This window comes from Delphinus delphis, chromosome 15 (genome assembly GCF_949987515.2).
Source record: "Delphinus delphis chromosome 15, mDelDel1.2, whole genome shotgun sequence".
Taxonomy (NCBI): Eukaryota; Metazoa; Chordata; class Mammalia; order Artiodactyla; family Delphinidae; genus Delphinus; species Delphinus delphis.
In genome coordinates this window covers 4,636,961-4,650,008 of record NC_082697.1, presented here as the reverse complement: position 1 = coordinate 4,650,008, position 13,048 = coordinate 4,636,961, and the positions used below count along the sequence as shown (strand labels likewise).

Here is a 13,048-nt window from a genome sequence, read left to right as displayed (position 1 = left end):
CAGGGTAGCCGGGGAGGCCCCGGCACGAATACTGATACCGAGTGTGATGAGCGGTTCCACCGAGGTGGCCATGAGTGTCACGGAAAGTCTGCTCGGTGGGTTGATGCCTCTTGTCTTCAAGACCCGCTAGGCACTTGCTGAATGTGAATGGACTGAAGCAGAAGAAGAGAAGGTGCAGCTGCTGTGTGGGCGTCAGGGATGAGTCGAGGGGTAACTAGCCGGGGTAGGAAAGCCTTGGTGTGCGCCCCGTTTGGGGACGTGGAGAAAGCAAAAGTTTCTGTTCGTACAGGTCTGTGTGTGCGGGGGAAAATGGCCAAGTTATCTTCACGCGTATGAGAAAGAGAGTCATTTCCTTGGTGGGAATTCCATGCGTTAAGTAGAAAATATTTGAGATGCATGTATCAAGCTCATTTTAATATTACAGACATCACAGTTTTGATCCAGCAGTCTACCTGTAACTCATCAGATATCAACTATATACAGAGCTCTACCTTTGAAAACTTCCAGGTCCCCCACTTGGTCGTTTCTTGTGATTCTTTTCTCTGAAGAGTTTTTTTCTGTAAATCATGGGGAACCAGGGAGTCCCCTGCTTAGATGTGTGGTATAAAAAGGTACCCAGCAGCACTGTGTAGGATGGATGGGAGAAAAGAGGGGCTCCCGGCAGTATTTTTGTGGTGGCCTCAAGCCAGTCTCTTCTTCTGTGTAGGCTTGTTTCTCCATTTGCAAAACGAGGAGGTTGGACCTCATCATGTGATCGAGTCTGGGCATCACCGCCTCCCCGCCGCGTCCCCCAAGCTGTACAGTTGACTGCTGCTCTGGTGCCTTGGACTGTCTTTGAAACGTGTGTTTGCTCCCGTAGGAAGAAGATGGACTTCGGATGAGGAAGGCAGCGCAGAGCAACAGCCCCGTTCCCGTGTTAGCTGCGGCTGGGAAGGAGGAGGGCCTCAGCACCCGGCTACTCGCGCTGGTGGTTTTGTTCTTTATCGTCGGTGTAATCATAGGGAAGATCGCCTTGTAGAGGCAGCAGGCAAAGGATGGTAAATTGGATTGATGGCTCCGCCATGTCATGGGATTTAAGTGTATCATAACCGCGTGTAAAAAGAAGTTAACGTATGATGACATCTCACAGGTCTTGCCTTTAAATGACCCCTCCCTGCGCGTGTGTGCTGCCGCACGCGTGCACACACACATAGAACATAAAATAACAATCTTTTAGAAAGTTTAACACGTATAGTAAATGATCGGGGGAAAAGAATGATCCTTATTAATGACAAGGGAAACCATGTAAACGAGACTGGCATGTTGTACATGTCATTTTAAACACTTGTAGCCTTGGTCCATGTTGCTAATCACCTCTCTTCCAACACGACACTCTTCCTTGCCTGTTGGTGCTGGCCCTCGGGGAGCTGGAGCCCAGCGCGGTGGAGAGTGCATCCCCCCCAAGGCGTCCTCCCCGCACTGCTCGCTCCCTCCGGGCTGCTCCTCCATGTCTGCCCCAGCCATCAGTTCCCTGGGACTGATGGAGAGAGTCTGAGGCCGAGAAGAACGGCGCTGTGGCAGCATCGGCTATGCTGGGAGGTGTATGTTGCCCGAGTGACCCAATACTCTGGAAATAGAAGTCAGTGAAGGCTTTGTTCTCTTAAAGGGACCAAGCTAGATAACCATTGGTTCATGTCATGAGATTGAATTGTTATTCAGAGATGTTTAATGCATATTTAACTTATTTAATGTATTTCATCTCATGTTTTCTTGTCACAAGATTATAATTAACTCTGTGGCCTAAAATCACCTGTGCTCTAACTCTGCTGGGTGAAGCTGGCATTGCTGCTGGAGGTTCTGGGCTGTACACACAGATGGAGGTGCGGCTCGCTGGAACGCTGGAAAACGGCTGCCGGGAAGTGCTTTTCTGTGCAAATAAGTAGCGACTCTCGTAGGGAGGGGAGTGCTTAGCAGTGGCGGTCGGCTCTAGGCCACGCTCTCTGGGGAAGGGCAGCCGATCTCTGTGCTGTTCTTTCTTTCTCCACTCCTCAGCCACCACTCACGCTTCAGCACACGTGCCCCAGCGTGGCCCTGACCTTCCCCGTGTGGCCCTAGCTGGGGATCAGGGCATGTGAGTCAGGCAGCAGAGGCGTGAGCAGAGAGGAAACCGGCTCGGTGGGGTTGGGAGGGGGTGGGAGAGAAACGTCAGATAATCCGTCAAGTAGTGATCGAGAGTTTGTGAATTAATTTTATGCCATAAAAGACCAATCCAATTCTGTTCGACTATGTAGCATCTTTAAAAGAAAAAAAAATTAAAATAAAGCCCCCAAATTAAGAGTTCTTTTGTCATTTTGTCACTTGTGTTAAATGGCGGGGGGAGGGAGACATTATTTTTATCATTATTATTTTGTCATTGGAAGGTTGATTTAAAAATGAACCCTATCGATGAGAAATATAACATGTTTACTGTACATCCTGAGAACTCGCGGTAAACGTTGACTAGACCTCGTTCTCGACCACACACCCATGGCGTGAAGCTATGGAAGGCCGGCTGCCCGGTTATAACTTACTCTCCAGTCTCTATTCCGTGTGGACCCAGGTACTTAGGAAAAGGAGTGAGAAGACTGAGCTGGGAAGCCTGTGCTTCCTGCTGTTTTCTCCAAGTGGAGTGAAACCTATCTGAGTGTAGGAGTTGCAACGAATTGCTCTTCATGTGGCTTCTAACACCTCATGACCTTGAAAGGAGAGTGATGGGGGGGTGCCTCAAATAGTGCCTGGGGGTGCAGTACAGTCCCATTCCTCTAGAGCAGGAGTTGGTAGACGTTTTCTTAAAGGATGTTGCCGTGTGTACCATTGAAACTTTATTCACAAGAACAGCTGCTGGGATTTGGCCCGTGAGGCTGGAGTTTGCTGGCGCCCGTGGTCGAGTGACCAGGTTCTCAAAAAGCGTACCTGGGACACTTGTGTCTTAGGTCTTTGGAAGTGACTAAGTGTTTCGTGTGCATCTAGAAGGAATTCAGCTTCTCCGAGGATGGTGGCATTTTGTGTGTAGCTAAAAATCAAAATCTAAAATCCAAAGTTGTCTCTTAAAACTAATCATCCTGTGAAACCTCTTTCTGTTTTCGGGGCTAGGACTTGGTGAGCACCTGTTGAGCTTTTTGACTGAGTGGAAAAAGGGAACGTCTCCCCCCCGCCCCAGGGAGAGGAGGAGGGTGGTGATGGGCAGAGCGGACACCATGCCAGTGACCCTGGTCAGTGAAGTGTGTGTCAGGGAGGAGGGCGTGTGTGGAGCAGGCACTGCTCTGGTTCAGGGACCATTTTAAGAGCCACAGACACTCAAGATCTCGAACCTGGAGAAGCACGCACTTTTTTTTTTTTTATTTTATTTATTTTTGAACGTTTTGGGTTTTCGTTGCTGCGCGCGGGCTGTTTTTAGTTGCGGCGAGCAGGGGCTACTCTTCGTTGTGGTGTGTGTGCTGCTTCTCATGGCTGTGGCTTCTCTAGTTGCAGAGCATGGGCTCTAGGCACGCGGGCTTCAGTAGTTAATGGCTCGTGGGCTCAGTAGTTGTGGCGCAGGGGTTTAGTTGCTCCGTGGCATGTGGGATCTTCCCGGACCAGGGCTCGAACCTGTGTCCCCTGCATTGGCAGGCGGATTCTTAATCACTGCGTCACCAGGGAAGTCCCAAGCATGCACATTTTGGGTGTCTTTTCTGGAAAATGAGAGTAAAGCAGGTAGATTGGATGTGCGGTCCTGCCCCGTGGTCTGTTCTGTCCTGAGAGGGTGAGAGTCAAGTCACTGGAATAAACTGGCTTAGAGCGAGCCAGGCTGAAGCTGGTTAGGGTGCTGGCCGGGAAGGGAGCCTGGGCGGGTGCAGTCAGGTGCCTGCTCCGGTGCCTGCTGCCCTGGTTACTGGCTCACGGCACCTCTGAGAGCGGTGCCCTTGTTTTAGAAATACCCGCCACCGGGCTCGCAGATACGGGAGAGATGCAAGCAGTAACAGAGTCCTGTAAATTTTTATTGATTGAATTTAAAAATTGGTAATTTAAGCTCCCTCGGCACCTTACAAAATACCTGAAAGACCAGCAGGCTATGTTATTTGTAGGTATGAGGACCCGGCTTTCATTTTTTTTCTCCTCCTAGTTTGCATGTTTTCCTTCTCTAGTCTTCTAAACTGCTGGCACCAGTGCTAATAAATACTGATAAAATCAAAATTGATTTTTACCAGTGGACAGTTTATGCCTAGAGAGACGGCTTATACCTACATAACACAGAAGGGGGAAAAATGAAGAACCTCCAGTGATCCGTGAAAACCTAAAAGCTTTCAAAGAAACCCCAGGAACAGAATTGCTATTGGAAGATACCAGTACTGGACTTGCAGGCTGTGTTGAGTCAGATACAACTGAATGAGGTGATAGCCCAGAGCTAAATGGCCGTTCAGATTAATTTGAAAACAAGCTGTGTGTGTATATAGCATATGTGCCATATGTAAGTAGCTTAACGTTTTTCAAATGGTGTCTGTATTTTTTGCACACAAAAATCTTTGTATTTGCCAACTCAGAATCCAACCACAATAGAATGCCTTTTGTCATCTTCAGCTCCTTCTTCAAAGAACTGGCCCAATTACAAGTTTCTGGTTGTGGGTTGTTTGTGAAATTCTTGGTTAAAAGAAAACAAGAAAAGAAAAACGAGCAAGGTGGGACTTGGGCTCGGAAGTCACCTTGAACACTTGAGCAACGTTTAACCTCCGAGACCTTGGCAGGTGGAGAGGCCGCTGCTCCCCCTGCTGGTGATGGCCGTTCACTGACTCGCGTCTCGCTGGGGCCCTGGGGCGGGAGCGGCCTCTTCCTGTTGAGACAGTCGGGCTAGAGCAGGAGGAGCTTTAAGTAATACATGGGATTATCAGAGTTCCCACTCTGAGGAGGCCTGGCTCAGTGAAGCTTGGGCCGAGGTTGCTGCTGCCGAGAGATGAGCGGGAATGGGGTTGTATTTAGAAAGTCCCCTGCACGGTAGACGGAAGACTCCAGCTCAGGGCACGCAGATCCGATAAGACCCGAAAGGGCGGCTTGGGACCACGTGTGCCCCACGAGAAGCGGGGTCCCTCAGGGTTCCTGGCCCGATTGGGTTTGGAGAAAACTTATTAGTCTTTTTAAAAGCCTTCCTCAGCCAGAGCTGCTTTGACAGTAACCTCTTAGAGAGAGTCGCTGTTGTTAGGACGCCCTCCCACCCCGTGCAGAGCATCCGATAGGTTCACTCACTGGCTTAATGCTCACGACGACTGTGATGGGGATGGGGGCGTGAGGGCTCTAGTTTTGCACGTGAGGAAATGCAGCCTCCGGGAGGTTAAACGGGGCGGCTTGTTAGTACCCCTCATTTGGAATGAAGTCAGTCTCTGGCAAGCCTGCTGCGAGGGCCTAAATCGCCAGGACGCTGTTTCAACCACAAAAACCAGTCAGAGGAGCGGCGAGAAAGGCCTCGGTGAATTCACAGGGGCTGATCTCAGCAGCACTGATCTTCGTCCACCTTCCAGGTGTTTGCCTTCGTCCCTTCTGCAGTGATTTTAAAGATAAAGTAGACAGAACCAGGACTCTCCTTCAGATGCTTTGTATTTTGCTTTTTGAAACTAAGCACACTTCAGGCAGTGAAGAAATGTGTGTTTTCCATTTTCTCACTGCCTGAAGATCTCTGCATGATGCTCCTGGGGAATGAGTTTGGGGGCTTGAGAAAGAAAATTACTAGCTTGTCTCAGCGAGGTGATAATGAGAAGGCTTTCCAGGGAGGCTTTATGAAACTTGTGAATTAAATGGGAAGCGAAGGCAGTTCATTAAAATTGGTGTCACAGAAGTGGCCTGCTGAGGTTCACAGCAGCCGAGCCGCTGGTCTCAGACCTCTCCCCCGAGTTAGCGCTGTGCTTCTCCGGGAAATCACCGGGGGGAGCCAGTAATAGCAGACCCCGATGAGGCACATCGGCGGACAGGCAGACTGGACAGGCTGTGAACGTGGATCTCCAGCGAGATTCACAGACCCTTTTCCTCCTGCGTCTGAATCTCACCAGCCGCATACTTAGCACGCAAGGCTTGGCCTCCAGGACCAGGAGTTGGGGTACACAAGGCCCTACACCCCCGTGCCGACGACACAGACCCCACTCTTGTTAGCTACGGCCCCGCCACTGAAAAGCGAGGTGTCCTTCTCATTGTCATCACAGAGGTATTCTGAAACATTTAGAAGACGTGAGCACACACAAACAGTTGTGTGTAAGAGTTAAAAGTGAAACCAGTAGAGGTGGATGAGAAGTTGTCTCAGTATAATTACTTCAGGTTTTCTTCTTAGTGCAAATAATCATCAGAAAATGCCTGCATCCAATCAGTAGAGAAGGAAAAAAGAACTAGCAACAAGGATACAGCTGTTATCTAACATACCATATATATTTGCAATTATGATACCTTGGAATGTTGCCACAATATGGATTGCTTTAATTAAAAGATGTCAGTTGAATAAAACAGTACCGTGGGATAATAGTTTTCTGCTGCTAAGTAAATGCTAATGTTTGTTTTTAAACCAGGAAACATTGATCCTGTGACAATACCGTATTACAGTTACTTTCTTATACCGCAGGGTTGATGTGTATTTAATCATCTGGCTCAGGGTGGGTGGGTGCAGGGCTGATGCTCGCTCCCCCGTCCTGCTCACCTCTGCATCCTGAACGGCAGGAGCTCCGCCCGGCTCCCGCAGGTGCAGCTGCGGCCCCGGAGGGTTTCGTCTCACTGATAGCCAGCGCCGAGTCTGGCCGAAACAGAACAGGTTACTTTTTGTTTGTTTGTTTCCTTCAGCAACTGCCAACTAGGGGAGACAAATCAGATACCTTAACCCGATTTCATTAAGGCTTAGTGCTAACAAGAATGCATAGCTTTTTGTGATCTAGGATGATAAATTAGCATGCATGTTTCTCACATCAGCTCGACGGTTTTCCATGTAATACGAAGAGGTCTGGTTCTTTTTATGAACTGGCTGCCTGCATTCCCATCTGTCTTTTGTATTTTATTTATTTTTTAATTTTTATTATTTTTTTTGCGGTACGCGGGCCTCTCACTGTTGTGGCCTCTCCCGTTGCGGAGCACAGGCTTCGGACGCGCAGGCTCAGCGGCCATGGCTCACGGGCCCAGCCGCTCCGCGGCATGTGGGATCTTCCCGGACCGGGGCACGAACCTGTGTCCCCTGCATCGGCAGGCGGACTCTCAACCACTGCGCCACCAGGGAAGCCCTGTCTTTTGTATTTTAGAAGTAACTTAAATTCAGCTGTTAACCTCTAGTGCAGCATTCATTTAAAAATACTTTTTTCCCCTTGATAATTTTCTTTGGATTCAAAGGTCAGAGTTTACTGTCTGTCCTACTGAGACCATGTGTATGTACAAGAACTGCTGCTTGCTTTTCACCACTCCCTCATTCAGCAAACGTTGATCAATTTACCTTCTCTGTGTCTGATCCCGAATGAGATGCTGGGAAATTACTCAGTGGGAAAGAGTGTGTTTTTGTGTTTTTCATTCGTAAGCAGCCTCAGTAAGGTGCCTCAGGCTCCTACCTAGAAAAACGCAAAATACATTTGGTTCTCCTTTCTCTTGCTAGTGTTTCGTGTTTTTTTTAAAGACAGTTTGTAAACTGCTGCCATTTGGAACTTCTTTAGGAAACTCAAAACGATCTATTTTTATTTAAATGCTCCCTTCACCTCCTCTCAACAGTTTTGAGTAAAGAAGTAGTTTCAGTCACACGTGCTGTTCTTTCCATGCTTTGTGTCTCACTCCCTGTCACTCCCTGTCCTGGAAAGAGATCTCTGTGGTTTGTGGTCAGGGTTTTTATTCTGCCTTCAGTATATGTTAACGTTTTGCGATTGAGTATTTTAAGAGATGTCTTAGAATGCTTTCGTTTTCATAATTTTTCTTTTACATATTTGAAGTTGTATGCCCTGTTTTGACATGGAATTCCTTTAAAAAGCTGGTGTAGGAAAGGACTCTTTACCATCGTACGTGTTGGTTATCTGATGTGTAATGAATTCACGGTTTTATGGCTGATTTTCTGTTCTCCGGAGGGAAGGAGGTGTATTCCTGCAGCGGCCAGCTCGAGAGAGCCGTTCACAGCATGTTCTCACATGTTCCGTGTCAGCCTGATGAAACCTGCCCTGCTGAGGCATGAACTTCTGTACTAGCCATCTCCATATTATGTTCAATAAATTCTGTGCTCTGAATGTGTTTAAAGGATGCTTCAGTGTACGATTATTTTGAACAGATGGCCTATGAGCAGTTTAGCTGTGCTTTAGAGAAGATGGTGCAGCCCTCTCTCACCACTTCTTAGGAACATGAAATTGGTTTAAGAGAACAATCAGATATTTTGTGCCCCAAGACAGACTTATGGGATGACTTAGGTCAACCTTCTCATTTTACTGATGGGGAACCTTTTGCCCAGAGAGCTTCAGCATGGGGGCCAGACCTGCATCCCCGTGTTTTCCTACTGGGGGAGGCGTTTGTCATTGATTTACTGATTGCTCACTGGTGTCCAGTTGCCTCCAAGCCTGCAAGGTGGGGTGGTGATGGTCTTTAAGCGGTGGCTGATAGGCTCCATCTTCTGATGTTATCTTTTTAAAACATTCCTGAAAACATTTTAACCTCTTTGGGGAAAGTTACACATGCCAACAGTAAGACTTCATACAAGACCAAAGGATAGACAGCTCCAAGTCAGTGCCCCCCCGGGCCCAGGCCCGCTCCCCTCTCCAGGGGCTCCTGTGCCCCATTCTTGTTGGACTCTCTCTGCACCTGTGTACGCAGAGCCCTCGTGTGTCCTTGCGCACAAGCGGCAGCCCACACGCCCTGCCCCATCCTGAGTGCTGCGAGTGGACTTTGTGATGCATCTTGGAGATCGTTTCATGGCCACAACACATCTGAATGGTTCTGTAGTTCTCCTCTGGGTGATGTGCCCATCACTTCCTTAACCAGCCCTCTGTGAGGTGCACCTAAGTCATTTCTGGTCTCGCTGCTGCAAACACAGCCACAGCAGACTCCCCTGTAAATGAGACAGTTCCTGGAAGAGAAACAGGAAAGGGCGCCTGCATGTAAAATTGGTCATGTGACTCCACATCGTCTTCCAGAGGACGTGGCCGCACATGGTCCCAGCACTGCCTCCTTCCCTGTTCCTTCACCAGCATGTTGCATCGTCCACCTTTTTGATCTTTGCTCATCTGAAAAGCGCATTTGATTTCCCAGCTTTAATTTGGGGTTCCTTTACATGAGGTTGAGAAGCTTTTCATACGGTAAAGGATCTGCAGGGACATTAAAAGGCCACACAAAGGGCTGATGACGGAGAGCAAAGATGAAGATTCTGAGGACACACATTTATGAATGTGCAAATAGGAATCTAGACAGGATTTTACTAATAGGAAAATCACGTGCAGCAAAGGGTACAGAAGTGGATTGGGCAGGGGGAGGAAATCGCCCTTTGTGGCCAACGAATTGAGCTTGGACCGTTGACCTGCACTAGCAGCCTCACTACTGCACCAGTCCGAACATCTTTTGTCACATTCCTGGGGTCCTTTGACTATGGAGTCCACAGAGGATGTGAATGGGGTGGGATGTTTCAGCCTCCCAGTCCAGGGAGCTTCTGTAAGAGGGACTGAAAATGGTGGTAATCCTTAAAGGGTTAAAATCCAAGCTGTGAAACAGAGGCCTTTTCAAACAACAAAAGGTGCCGTTCTGAGGAAATAACCACACCAATTTGCCATTAGCTTTCGTTAGTGCATTAGAAGACAAACCTCCCTGAGAATCTGCCAGGGTCCTGTAACGGGAGTGACGTGCCCCGTCAGAAACTGAGAATACCCTCGGAAATTGTACTCGGAGTCTAGACTTCCTTTTTTTTTTCAAGTAGAACTTCTGTTTCTTAGCGATGTTTGACTGCTAAGGTCACATCAAAGAAGCAGAGAAACAGCAAAACTTTGGAGAAATACAAAATTAATGTTATGGACTTTTGCAAAAATATACTTTCATGCTATTTCAAAAATGTTAGGAAAATGTGTATGCAAGGCAGGACTCTATTTTTAAAGACAAACCAAGACCGACTGTTATATTTTAAGCCCCTCCTTGCGGTCACATTGCCAGTCCTAAACGTGATTCCAAAACATAGAAGTATCTTCCCTTAGTAAAGATGAAACCATCAAAGAATAGCTATCCAGGCCCTGCGGCCCTGTCATACTTTGGGTATTTCCCTTCAGTCTCAGACCTTGAGGATAAGCCCACTTTGCAGAGTGAAGATGTTATCTTCTCTCTTCATCTGGCACTGCCTGCTCTACGGCACCGTCCCTACCCCACCACCCCTGTCCCCCCAACTCTCTGTCCCTTTACTGGAGTAAGAGCAATTTGAAGGGACGTTCTAGGTTTTGTCACTGGATTTGGTCGTGTGGTATTTTTAATTTTGTTTTTTAACTGAAGCATTTCGTGTACATGGTATAAAAAGCCAAATAGTTCTAATAGGCTCATAATGAAACCCAGCAGACCCCCATCACTCCCAGCTTCCGTTGCCTAGAGGCAGCTGTTGTAGCACTAATTTCTTCTGGGTATCAACCTCTGTATTTCTGAATAATGTGCCTGTATTACTTTTTCTTGGTTTTTCATGTGTAGATACTGTCCACTGATTTCCTCCTAAGGAGGATAAGGATTTAGCTCCAATAACCTTTCTCTCCATCCCTGCCCCTCTCAGAGTGTTATGTCATCATTTCTGGCTGTGTCGGCATGCTTTTGCATGATTAAGACTACTTGAAATATTGTTCACAGCTCTGCCTTGTGTGTTCTATGATTATATTTCCCTTTTATCCACAGTCCTTTTCCCCTCGGAGTAACTAAATCTCAGTGCTCTGTTTGCTTAGTTTCTATGGTAAATTCAGCCCCAGACTCTGACAGAAGTATGAGTCTCTTGAGTACATTTGCACATCGGGTAGTCTGTGATTTTCCTCTTAGAAAGGTCCCCCCTTGGAGCTCTGCGTTCTCTTGCTAGTCTCTGGACTGACGGCTTCCTAGGCTTGCTGCACGGCTCTCAGCCCAGGAGGGCTCCTCCCTGGCTTTCATCTTGGGAACTCCCTTTGTTCTCTTCTGGGTTTTGGATTTCTCGTTTTCTGCATCTCTAGCCTTCTCTTCTTTTACTACCTCCCTTTGGTGGAGCACATCCTTTAGCAGGTTTCTGACGGAGGAGTACGTGGGAGATCATGTTTCTGAGAACTTTGCATTTCTGGAAGTGTTCCATTCTGCCCTCACACTTGGTTGATAGCTGTATTGGTTATAAAAGTCAAGGCTGGCCATCCTTCAGAGGATTTTGAAGCATTGTTCACTGATTGCCGGTTTCCAGTATTGCCCATGAGAAGTCTAAGGCCATTTTAATTCCTGATCCTTTTTCTATTTCTGGGGAAATTCTTCAGCTCTAATTTCCAACTTTCTTTTGATTTTTTTTTCTGCTAACGTATTTATCATTTTCAAGAATTCTTTCTTTTCCACTTACTAGCTAGATATATATATATAATTTTCTTTTCACCGTGGATATTATCGTTCTTTTGTTGTTGTTCTAGAAGCTTTCGTTTTGATGTTCTACGTGAGGGACTATACAGTGGTTGTGGTCTTTCAAAGGTTTACATTCTTTTCACCGAGGAACGTATAGTTTCTGTTGTTCTAGCTCCTGCATCATCTGCTACTTACGACTCACTTTGGACTAGGTTTGTGTCTCTGTCATTTTGGAGGTTTTCTCAAATGCCTGGTTATCCTTGACCATCCTTAGGTATTTATTAGTGAAGCACTAAAAAGCTGATGGGAAGCTGCATGGGTGAAGGTGGGATTTGTTGAATGGTGGGTTTGTATGAAAGCTAAGTGGGTAGGGACCTAACGGACACCTTTTTGGGGAATGTCTAGCTGTCAGTATCTGTAGTTGGTTTACCCTGGGCTCATTTCTCTACAGAGGAATCTTACAGCCTCCTTCCTGGCAGCATTAGTCCGGCCGTCATCTCTTAAGAAGGGAGAGACTGTACAACCTCACTGTTTCATGTGCAGAGTTGTCTTTACTCCCTCTATTTTCGGTTTCATACCTGACCTTGCCCTGGGTGGTCTCCACGTACGAAGATCCCCTGTTTAAACTGCTGGTTGTTAGAGGGGTTAGGGAGAGAATCTGGGGGCAAAACTCCTTTTACAGACTTGCAAATGGTCCTCCTGTTTTCAGCCCCACTGCTCTCCCGCCTCTGAGGCGCCTTGGGCCACCAATTCCTAAGCCTCAGAGCACGAGTAGACATGCTTCTGAGCTCTACCCCTCTGATCAACCTGCCAGCCCTTTTCTTTTGCTTTCTGTAGCCTGCTGTCCATGATAAGTGGCCCATCAGCTTTCCAGATTCCAGAATTTTGCCGACATCTCTTGTTGGCTGTTTTGTCTTTTCCTTTTTTTTTGTTTATCTGTGTGATTTTGCGCCTTTTAATTCTTTTCCTGTAATTTATTGGGACTTCAGAAGGAATTGGAGGGGAAAGCATGTGTTCTCCCTGACCACTTTAGCCAGAAGTTTGGAAGACCGTCCTTCCAAGGCACCCAGTATAGTCTTTGGCTCATGGTAGGTGCTAAGTCAATATATGTAGGTCTTATTAAACTGGCATGGCTGATTTTAACAGAAGCAATAACCACCTAAGTTTTGCGTTAACTTTTTTTTCTCCTGAAGGATTAAAAAAACACCAAATGTAAGCGGAAGAGTGGTAAGTTGTTAATAGCCCTTAGGAAGTAAATATGACATCACTGAGAAAAGACCCATCCTCACTGCGAGTTTCCTGGTTTAAAGCCATTTCTCCTAGAATATATCATTGATTCCTCCGGATTCACTTGCCAGCTATGGGCTTTCTGGGTGTTGAGGCTGGGTGGCTCCAGGAATTACCAGATTTCAACTCACCTTGCTGGTGGGGAAACTGAAGCAGCGAGAAGGAGAGTCTTAGGTGCGTCTGTGGGGTTGAGGGGCCCCAGTCTCCCTGACCTCTGTTAAGTACGAGAAACCTGGACTCTTGGGGGACCCCGTGT

The 13,048-nt window shown here is 47.3% G+C and overlaps 1 protein-coding gene across 1 annotated transcript in view; it reads left to right on the top strand.

The window, feature by feature from the left end:
• VAPB (VAMP associated protein B and C) overlaps nucleotides 1-8,267 on the top strand; it is a 51,472-nt gene extending 43,205 nt beyond the window's left edge. Inside the window, exon 6 of the mRNA XM_060033361.1 lies at nucleotides 860-8,267. Within this exon, the coding sequence (XP_059889344.1) occupies nucleotides 860-1,018 (159 nt within the window). The 3' untranslated portion in view covers nucleotides 1,019-8,267. The remainder of the gene's footprint in view (nucleotides 1-859) is intronic.
• Nucleotides 8,268-13,048: the final 4,781 nt, after the last annotated feature.